Source organism: Pteropus alecto, unplaced genomic scaffold, assembly GCF_000325575.1.
Source record: "Pteropus alecto unplaced genomic scaffold, ASM32557v1 scaffold157, whole genome shotgun sequence".
In the NCBI taxonomy this organism is placed as follows: Eukaryota; Metazoa; Chordata; class Mammalia; order Chiroptera; family Pteropodidae; genus Pteropus; species Pteropus alecto.
In genome coordinates this window covers 2,043,795-2,054,409 of record NW_006440626.1, presented here as the reverse complement: position 1 = coordinate 2,054,409, position 10,615 = coordinate 2,043,795, and the positions used below count along the sequence as shown (strand labels likewise).

General features: G+C 63.2%; 1 protein-coding gene across 1 annotated transcript in view; it reads right to left on the bottom strand.

Annotated features, from left to right (window-relative positions):
* The window catches only part of SCUBE1 (signal peptide, CUB domain and EGF like domain containing 1), a 113,762-nt gene that overhangs the window by 6,646 nt on the left and 96,501 nt on the right, over nt 1-10,615 (bottom strand). The window contains exons 10-17 of the mRNA XM_006917415.3: nt 9,393-9,512; nt 8,927-9,031; nt 7,886-8,002; nt 6,973-7,110; nt 5,538-5,741; nt 3,597-3,758; nt 2,143-2,310; nt 257-418 (exon numbers count right to left, since the gene is read on the bottom strand). Coding sequence (XP_006917477.1) covers nt 257-418; nt 2,143-2,310; nt 3,597-3,758; nt 5,538-5,741; nt 6,973-7,110; nt 7,886-8,002; nt 8,927-9,031; nt 9,393-9,512 — 1,176 coding nt within the window. The remainder of the gene's footprint in view (nt 1-256; nt 419-2,142; nt 2,311-3,596; nt 3,759-5,537; nt 5,742-6,972; nt 7,111-7,885; nt 8,003-8,926; nt 9,032-9,392; nt 9,513-10,615) is intronic.

Genomic DNA, 10,615 nt, shown 5'->3' with positions numbered 1-10,615 from the left:
CCGTCCACAGACCCAGAGCCCGGAGCAGGGCCTGGCCAGCCACGGAGGCGCAGGCCACCCTGCTGCGTGACAGCAGCTGACGGAGGACCGGCACAACCACATCATCACCCAGCGGGCCAAGCCAGGCGCACCGTGCACACCACGGGGCCTCAGGTGGGCGTCCCACGGAGATGAGATGGAGCGAGGAGTCCCTGGGCTTCCTGTGCCCCCCATGACCTGCCCCCAGCCCCGCGGGCCTGAGGAGAACAGCACCTACTTTTGCAGTGTGTGACATTGGTGGAGCCGTCGAAGTCGGTGCTGGTGTTGCCCGGACAGGTGATGCAGTGGTTCTGGCCGAACTCGGGCTGGTAGGTGCCAGCGGGGCAGCGGACGCACCGGTGGGTGGTGGTGGTGTAGTGGTGGCCGGGGGAGCAGCGCACTGCGGGGGGAGGAGCGCACTGGTGGGAGAGGGCCCCCTGCCCTCAGGTCTCGCACACAGTTCAAGGCCCTTCCCCACCGCCCAGTGACCTCCCGCGTCCAGCCCCTGAACGGGCCAAGCCCTGTGCTCCCTAATCCTGTCGGCATTGTGCAGAGTGCACCGGGGACCTCTGGGGACCTCGGGGGACCTCTGGGCTCTCAGGGAGCCAGCCTGAGCCCTGCTCCTGAGGCTAACATCCTGCTCACGCTACCAAGGACGCAGGTGCGTCTGGGGACATAGATGGGGAAGGACATGCCGTCAGCCAGGTGTGGAGCTCTCCAGAGGGTGGGGTGTGCGCCCTAAGGGCAGGTGTGGCTGGAGTGGAGGGAGGAGGTGGTGCTGGCCGGAGGGAGGCCGGAGGCCATGGGGAGGACTAGGCTTCCTCTGGGCGAGGAGGCCCACTGGAGCCACTGCGTGTTCCTGGCTGCCGCACTGGGAGTGGGCAGTGCATGTCAAGTCAAGGCGACCTGGGAGAGGCGTGGCCTGGGTCAGGTGGCGGCAGTGGGGCTGTGGCGTTAAGAAGGTGGAGCCAGCAGAGGCTGCGGATGGGCTGCTGTGAGGCGACAGGGAGGGAGCACTCAGAGTGGCCCCGAGGTTCCCCAGCACCAGGCAGGACAGAGGTGCCCTGCTCTGGGGGGGTGACTGCGGCGGGAGGGGAGGAGCTCTGCATAGGTGGGGTCTGAGGGCTCCTTAGGTGGGGGAGCTCTCGGGGCAGGAGAGTGTGGAGTCGGGTTCAGGGGAGAGGCTGGAGGCAGAAGCTGAGGTCACCGTGCAGAGATGCCATTTAAAGTGAGCAGATGAGGATGAGTGTTTCCAGACCCAGGAGTGAGACGGGCCTGGGACGTCCAGCACTACCAGGGCGAGGGGACAGGGGAGGCTGGGCTGCGGTTTGGGCCAGTCACGGTAACCGAGAACTGACTCGGGCTCCGCTAAGCCAGGGTCCTGGGGGCTGCCTTGATGGGATCCACTCCTGGGGAGCAGTGGGGGTGACAGTCTGGATGGCTGGTGGGGGTTCAGGAGGGAATGGGGAGAGAGGAAGCGGAGTCCAGACACTCCGTACAGGGCTCACGGTCAAGGGGAGAAAATGATCAAGGGGAGAGAACGCAGCAGGAGCCGGTGGGGGAGGGGGGGCGGCTAAGGAGCTGGGGCTCTCCCCCAGAAGGCGGGGCCAGAGCAGTCTGTGTGTCCTCGGGCTCACTGGGCATTGGCGGGGTGGGGAGGGGAGCTGCCCCCAAGGCTTGTCTGAGAGGGAGCAGGGTCATCAGTGCGGAGCTAGGCTGCAGGCTGCGGTGGGGTGGGGCTGAAGGAGCGGCTGGACTGTAGCCCTGGAGGGAGGATCTCCAGTTAGGGTGACCTGTGACCTCACCCCCACTGCCCTGCTGCCTCCCCTTCCAGCCTTCCCTCTAGAGGCAGCTGGAGGCCCCCCCCAGCCGCAGGAGCTGGCGGTCCTCGTTGCTCCTGGGCCTCAGAGCTCTGGAAGGTGGCCACGGTGCCTGCCTGGCTCTTAGCAGAGACCTGTGGGCGGCCTCGTGTTGGGCCCCCTCTTGTCCCGTCCTAGTGTGTGGCACAGTGCTGGTCACCTGTGTCCACCGCCTGATGTTCCAGTCCCCTCCTCTGCCCTTGGAGGTGCGAGGCATAGAGGAGAGAAGTCCCTAAGTCTGGCAGGGTGGGCGGGACGTCCTCACCTTTGGCCTCACAGTCCTGGAAGGACGCCGTGCCCTCCTGCTTGGTGAGCAGCCCCCCTCCGCAGGGGAAGCAGCTGGTGCGCCCGGGCTCGGGCTGGTAAGTGCCCACGGGGCAGGCCTGGCAGGGTCCGAAGCCGTCTGCGGAGAAGAAGCCTGGGGCGCACTGGCCTGGAAGTCAGAGGTCGCGGCTCAGGCTGGCGGGAGGATGCCTCGGTCAGGGCCCTGCTCTCAGCCCTCGCCTGCCCCTGGGAAGGGCGCCAGGGTGCCAAGGCTGGGGGTGGGTGAGGGGAGAGGCCTGGGAGAGCCTGTTGGCCTCGCTTTACTTCCAGCAGCAAGGAGGGCTGTGGGGTGAAGAGCAAGTGGCTTTGTTGCTGAGCTGGGAAGTGTGGACCCGGGTCGTGGGAGGTCAGAGGGACTCTCCCCAGGGGGCAGGCTGCACCCGGTCTTCACATGTTAAGCTCCAGGCTGATGCCGCCTTGTTGATCTGCAGGGCTGGGCCAGAGCAGAGGGAGGAGGCCTGTGAGGTCCCCGAGCACACAGCTGGGACAAAGGGAGGGGACAACACGTCCTAGTAGAAAGTCAGAGCGTAGAGTATACTCTGGCATTGAGGAGAAGGTGGGTTTGGTGCCCTCAGCCCGGACCCTGGAATTCTCCGCTCTCACCAGGGGCCACTCTGTGCTAACAGTCGCCATCTCCCCGGGGGCAGAGACCACACCCCTGCAGGGTTCCGTGGGCCCAGGGCAGCCGGCCAGCCTGCAGAACTCAGGGCTGGGCTCCAGTCTCTTCTGTCTCCCAGAGAAGGCTGGAGCTCTCCACCACCTAAGTCTCCCACTCCCCTACCCTCGCAGGTGTGCCTTTCTCCACCTGTTCCCTTGGGTGATCCCCAGAATGGCCCCAGAAGGGAGGCTGATGGGAGGAGCTATGAGCCTGGTTAAGTGGGGTAGTAAATGGAAAAGCTCTTTGCAAACCACAGTGCGCTTGGTAGATTGACAAAGGGCTTTTCAAACTATCTACAGGGAAAACTGTAAAGTTCTCTGTGTTGAGCAGTTCTGGCCCAAGTACATGGCACACTCCATAAAGCTTTGCCATGCGATGGGTTCTCCACGAAATGCAACAGGTGTGGTCACCCATGAAGCACTACACGCCCCCGTCATAAGCCGCAAGTTGTCCCGCAAGCGATCACGGGTTCGTAAACTGTGAAGTCCTCCCCAGACTGCATGCAGCATGCGTGCGGCCCAGTGCCGCTAGCTGCGGCACTCTTGGTCACGGGGACGCTGCGTGTCTGCAGTGCATTCTGTGTGCGTAGCTGCGGGAGGTCGGGGCCAGCTCGGGATATGGCGCAGAGCTTCACAAAGAACCGCGGGGCTCTGGGCCTTTGCTCTGGGAGCCTCTGTGGAGACCGGAAGCACCGTGTCCCTGCCCCGGCCTCTCCTCCGGGCTGGGCCCACACTTGCCTCCGCATTCCGATACGTTGCGGGCACCAGCCAGGCCGAGCCCGTCGCTGCTGGGGCACGGTGTGCAGCTGAGCTGGCCGTCCCCGTCCTGGTAGGTCCCCGGTGTGCACGGCACACACTGGCCGGACTCTCCGCTGAAGTAGGTGCCAGGCTCGCAGGCCACTGCAGGGGCAAAGTGGAGAGATTGCTCGTGGCAGAGATGAGGAGTGGTGACTGCGTGGTCTGTCTCCAGTGCCTGAAGCCCAGGCTCTGTCCTGTGAGACAGATCCATTCTAGAAGGATCTAGGGTAGAAGCCAGACGGTGCCATCTGTGAGGACGCTGGAGGCCTGGCCCTGGTCTTGCGCTTCCTCTTGGCTGCTCTGCTCAGGACCCTCTGCAGATCCCCCACCTCCGCCCACTCGTAAATGCTGCCACCCCTTTGTTTTCCCTCTGGTCACCTCCCGCCCTCCCGCTCTGAGCCCTTGGGTAGGGTACGAGCTGCCTCCCGGACGGGCCACAGTCATGTCATCCAACCTAAGCTCCTCTGCCTCCCTCTCCTTCCCCCTGTGGCGGAGCTGGCACCTGAGGACATGGGGCAGCGCAGAGGGCTAGGGGAGTGACAGAGGCATGGGCAGGAAGGCCTGGTGGCTGAGGAGGGTGCAGAGATGGTGGGCTGAAGACAGAGCCACGCAGTTGGCTGCATTGAGCAAGTGAGCAAACTGATGGAGAGAGTAAGGGGAACTCGTTGTTCTGTCTGGCAACGTTTCTGAAAGTCTGAAAGGGTTTCAAAATAAGCGGATACAGGAATGACAGCGAGAAGGCAGCGCTGCCCGCTTCACTGGCTGAGCCAAAGTCCTGCCTTCTCCTGCTCCCCTATCTGTGCTCCTAACCCCCCCTTTGCAACGGCTCCCCGAGCGGATCTGGCCAGCCTGTGCCTTGTGCTCCAGACTCGTGGCGCCGCCGCCTGTTCCACGGCTTCATGGGGGTGGCGTATGAGCGGCTCCGACTCACCAGCACGGTTGGAACTGTCAACCTCGCCATCCCTCTTTCCCGAGGTTCGCCCGGGGCGGAATGGGATGCCACCTCCGCCCGAGCTGCCCGAACCCTTGGTGGTGTCCTCGAAGCCCCTCTCTCCCCAGCCGCCCCTGCAGGGTGCTGCGTTCGTCTCGTTCTTTCAACTTCTGCCGCCTGGTTCTGGGCTCCACCCTCCTCGCTCGGCCACCCCTGCACGGCCTTCCCATGACAGACAGCAGATGAGGCTGCTCTCCGGTTTAGCGCGTCCAGTGTCCCACAGCACTCGGAGCGGCGCCGGCCTGCGAGGCCCTGGTGCCTCAGATCGCCTGTGGGTGTGCTCGCCCGCGCGCTGTCCGCTTCTTTCCCCCACGTGGACATAAACCCCATTAGAACAAGGACCGTCTGCTTCACCACCACGTAGCCACCTCGGCTGCCTCAGACCCGTTCCATCTCCACAGGCCAGCCCCTGGGGCTCTGGTCAAGTCACCAGCCTCGCTCAGCAGGACCCTGGCAGGCCTCACTGCCCACCTGTGCTGTGGGCCTGGCCTCACAGGAAGCAGCCTGCAGTGTGGCACTGCACCCCTGCGTGGCCCTCGGCCTCATGTGCCCTCAGCTCCCAAGCCACCCCCAGTGGGAAGCCTCTAACCACACAGATGGATCCCCATGCCCTTCGCACCCCTCCGCTGTGGCCTTGCTGGGCTGTGCTCGCCTGTCCCACCCCTCCTCAGGATTGTGATGTGGGTCAGATGTACAAACTTTCACTGAGTGAGAGCCTTGTCCAGGGCCGGGCACCCGAGGGTGCTCTTTACATGACAGCCATCGCGGCAAGCGCCACGGTGCTCCTCTCTGGCAGGCCTGTGTTTCTGTCCCCTCCTGATGTGCCTGTCTCCCAGGCCACACGTGGAAGGAAGGACAGAGCGTCCGAGTGGCCATGGGCAGGGACTCACCGCATCTGCTGTCCTGCAGCACCTGGCCTGTGCCGCACGCCCCCTGGCCCTCCAGGGCCTTGGCCGGCCGCTGGGCCACCTCGTACTCGGTGTCCGCGACCTGGACGGAGAACTGCTGCCGGCTGATGGACTTGCGCAGGGTCCTGACGGCGGCCTGCAAGCTCTGCTCCGCTCGCTTCCGCGCACAGTCTGCTCCGCAGGTGTCTGCGGGGGTGGGAGGGACTGTCACTCGCAGCCCCCGCGAGCGGCCTCTTCCCTGAGGCTGTTCCTCTGTCTGGCTCTGTGCTGGCCGGGCCTCTGCTTGGAGCGCGTTCTCGCAGCAGCCTGGGCCAAGGCACCACTGCTGCGTCCATCTGCCAGATGGGGAGACTGAGGCTCCGAGAGGGATGACCTGCTCAAGGCCACACAGCGGATCTGAGCAGAAACCAGGCCTCCGCCACTGCATCGCACCACCTCCCCGGCATAACTCCCCAATGGCTGCTTCCCCCTGCCACACAAACACCGAGGCTGCCCTGTTCCTGGGAAAATGTCCAGCACTCTGGCCTTGAATCCAAGGCCGCTCGTGGCCCAGTCCCTGCCTGCCCTGCCAGCCTCAACCCCCAGGGCTCCGACACTCACACGAGCTCCGCTTTGCAGCTGCCCCGCCGTACTCACCGCTTCCCGAACACATCCAGCTCCCTCCGACCTCTGCGCCTTTACCTACCCTATTCCCTCTGCCCGAATGTCATTCCCTGCCACCTCCTCCATTTGGTGAACTTTGATTTCAAGTCCTGATTCAAATGTCACCTCTCTTGGGAAGACTTCCTGGGCTCCTCCCTGGGGGAGAGACCACAGCTCTGCGCCCCGTTTGTTCTCACGCCCCTCCCCTCTGGTGTCTCCCCAGCACCGGGCAGTCCGTGTGCGCGTCTGCTGCCCGTGTCCAGCAGTGCTGCCAGCATGGGGACCACAGCGCCCAGGGGCTGGGCACACCCAGCACACGTTTGCCGACAGATCTCGACTCCTTTGTCACAACTCAACACCCCTTCACGGCCAAGAGGAACGTGCTGGTGTGAAACACAGGCCAGGACCGTAGCCCTCCCCGGGACTTGGGGACGGTGGGTCTTTGGCTCAAGTGTTCGGAGGTGGCGGCAGGCACAGCCCTTTCAGGCCCCAGCGAGGGCGCGGACGGGTGGGGAGAGGCCGTATGACTGTCGCCGTGGGTCCCGAGCCCCGCTCCTCTCGTTGCCCTGGGCCTCCTGTCCACGCCGGGCTGCAGGCAGCTATGCTAAGGACCCGGCAGTGACTCTGCCAGTCCCCGCCTGCCAGGCCGGCCTCTATGCCCAGTAGCCGTGCGCGGGTGGGAGGCCAGCTTCATGCTGGCAGACCCCTGCCACTCCTCCCGGTCCGCCGTCCTGCCTGAGGCCCTCAGCAGCACACAAGGGACTCCTTCACCCACCTGAGGCCTCTTCCATCTTTGTCTCAACCTCGAACTCTGCTGTGATATGGGTCACCTCCTTCGATGGGGACTTTCGGCCACGGCGTCTCTTCTTGGAGGAGTCACACTTGAAGGTCACAAAGGTCAAGTGGCAATTTTCTGGACAAGGAAGGGACCGCTGTGGCCAAGGTGGCACGGGGCAGGGACTAGGGTCCTATCTGGCCCTGCACACCGACGGCTGTCGGCAAGGGTCTCACTTTGCTTAACAGTCCAAGGTGCAGATGGGGAAACTGAGGCTGGAGGAGGCTGGGGCTGGCTTGAGGTCTCAGGAGGGGCTGCTGGCTGAGCCAGGCCCTGCCCCCAACCCTCCGAGTCCCCCACACTGCCGCTCGGGGAGGCACCCCTGCATATTCCTGGTGCAGCTGTGCAGCTCTCGCCTGGCTGGGCCTGCTGCGGCTGAGGTCTGTCACGTTAGAGGAGGGATGCTGAGGAGTTCGAGACGCTTCGTGGAGGCGGAGGTGGCATGCTCCCCTCCTGGGCCCTTCTCGCCATCTTTCCCCTGCCAGGCCCCAGCCCGGACGGACTTCCCGGCCACCCTCACTCGGCACCGGGCTCTGTGATTCTTGCTGCTAGACACGGCCGGCCTGTGCAGAAAGCTCTTGTCCTGGGAGCTCGTTTAGCCCCAGGTGAGGTGGGGACGACAGACCCCAGGAATGCTGGGGGACCCAAGTTTTCCACTTCCTGCTGCCTGCTTTCCCAAGGGACACCATTGCTGTGGACACTGCACCAGGTGTAGCTCCTAGGGCTAAGGGACCGTGGTGGTGAGGACGAAGAGGCCCCACCCTTGGAAGCCCAGCCCCGCTGGACCCTGGCTCCCAGCTCCCGAGCACGGGTCCCCCAGCGCCATGTGGTTGGTGGCAGGTGGCCCACTCACCCAGCAGCAGCTGCCTCAGGGCCTCCCTTGTGGGCTCCCGGCTGCGGGGCCGGAGGTGGCACTTGGCATCGCGGATCTTGAAGCGGGCCTTCTGTCTGATGGGGGTGGCAGGGGCACCTGGGGAAAGCCAAAGTCCCCCCAGGTGGTGGCCTCTTCTGTGGGCGGGGAGGTGGTGGGGGCCAAGGGCTGCAGAGGGCGTGCCTGAGTGTGAGGGGGGCCGCCAGGGAGACAAATCCACCAGGAGCTGAGGGTGGGGGCCCTCATTTCTCTCCCTGCAAATGTGGACGGTGGGGTCAAGGTCAAGCCAGGGGCCCTCCAGCCAGAGTCTCCCCCATCAGCAAAGCCAGTTCTCATAGCCCGTGCTTCAGGAAAGGGGGCGGAAGACAGAAGGCAGCAAGGAAGGGAAGGGAGCTACAAACGACACATGCCCAGGCCACCGATTCCTTGGGAGAGCCAATCCCAGCCCCTTGGACTAAAGAACCCTACAACCACAGATGCTCAGAATCACACCGTGGATGCATTAAACATACACGCGTGCATCCACGTCCCTGAATCCAGCATCCCGAATATGAAAAGATGCTGAAGACAGAACCCCTGCTCCTGCTGGTGGGGGATCTGGCTGCGCTGTGCTGACCGGGACCGGCTCGTTGGTCCCAAGGCCATGAGAGTGCAGTGCCTCTGGCACTTTTGGGGCAGGGTCTTCCAGGACAGCTCTGACTCGGAAGCTCTTAGAACCTAATGACCATCGCAGATGTGGCTCACTTGACTGAGACAGGGTCTGAGACCCGTAGACTCAGTGACCCACTCGGGTGCTGTGGCCGGGGCCTCAGAGCCAGGGGGGCCCTTCCGTGGTCCTCCGCCCCAGGGCTGAGACTCAGCCCCCAGCCTGTCTGCTTCTAGGTCCCGACTCTGCTCCCTAGCACCCTGGGCCACACTGGGCAGGGCCTGGGCCATGGCCCTCCTTCTCTGCACCAGCATGATGCTAGACGCGAGGTCAAGGGGTCACGCAGGTGCGTGTGACGCGGACAGGCCAGGGGCTACCTGAGCAGCTGAGCCCCGTGCTGGAGCTGGTGCCGTTGCGCTTCTGCAGCGTCTTGCCCTGGAGACCTGGGACGCCGCAGCTCAGGCTGTAGCTGTTTTCCGAGTCTGCAGGGAGAGCGGTGGTGAGCCGGGCCTGGGCGCCCCTCCCTTCCAGCGCCCCAGACCCCAGGGGCCTCAGAGGGGAAACTGGATGAGACGAAGGTCAGGACTGACTCTCCGTCGGTTCATTTTTGGCCACACGATTATGGGGTAGGTGGCTGGGTAGGAACGAACCCATTGCACGTGTTGAGAGGGACATTGTGGCCCACAGAGAATTAGACGGTTGCTCAGAATCACTCTGACCAGGGCCGAGGGTCCCTCGTTCTTAGGTGAGGCTCCTTCTTGGAGGACAGCAGGGGGCAGGGGCGGGACCCCAGGGAGGGAAGCCCCCACCCCCCTCCCCACCCCAGGGACAGCCCCGGGTTACCTGGCATGAAGTGGGTGTGGGCCGGGCAGGAAAGGGAGCAGCTTTCCACACTGCCCGCCTTGCTGCAGGACAGCTGGGCCCGGGGCGAGGCCTGGGCCCGGGAAAGGCACTTGCCTGTCTCTGCGGGGAAAGAAGACACATGAGAGGCTTTGAGGGGACCAAGGTGGAGGCTTTCTGGGCATGGAACGAGAGAGACTTCCACTATGCCTTTGTCCCACGGCCAGACTGGGATGGGGCTGCGAGATGGCTAAGTCCAACATCCACCTGGATGTGTGGGGACGCAGGCCCCAGAGAGCTGGCTCGCTCCCCTTCCCCAGCACGAGTGCAGGCTGCCTGCCAGGAGGTTCATGCCCGTGCCTGCCCCGGGAGCTCCTGGGGGCGGAGTTCTCCAGGGGAGGGGTCCACGCCCAGCTAGGGGGAATAACAGCTGACAATGGGCCTGGGCTCCTTGGCAGTGACCGACCTCTGAGCATGGGAGGTCACGAGGAGCCTTTCTCTGGGACAGCCCCATGACACGTCCGTGAGGTGTCTGAACATGCCCAAACCGAGCTCTTCAGAGTTTCTCACGTGCTTACTTATGTCTTGAAGGTTAAAACGTTCCCCAGACTCCCGGGGAAAGATGGAGAGTTCTAGCGTTATGGCAAACATCAGAACTGACTTTATAGATGTCTAACTGGTTAGAGACAGCAAGCTTAAACGAACACGCCTCAGAAGCATCGCACTCCGAGTCCGTCTGTCATCAATGGCGGTGTCGCTCCAGTGAACAGGCTGAAATAGGGGACTTAGCTGGAAAAATAAATTGGAGTGGGAAATCACCAATTTGGATGGTTTTCAACGTGTGGCTGAACATTGTCAAGGAGTCTCAGGAAGTAAATAATCTCAAAATAAAAACAAACTCACGGCCCTCCAGATAAAACATCTGGCCTCCCAAATAAATACAGGACCAAAGTCCTCTCTTTCCAAAGAATTAAGAAACTGTCAGTAAAAACCCCTGCGGGGAATACAGGCCAAAAGGGCCCCCTGGGGGAACCACACTCACACTGGTTAAGAAACAGAAGAGCCGCCATCCACAAACTTCCAGGGGGACAGCGGTTCCTGTACTTTCTCTAAATCCCACAAGGGAGTTGTGAGTAACTGCAGATGGACAACACAGCTTTCTTGTTTGCCTGGGGACCACCCTTTGGGAAAGGCGAACCACCCTGGCTGGCCCTGAGCGTCTGCAC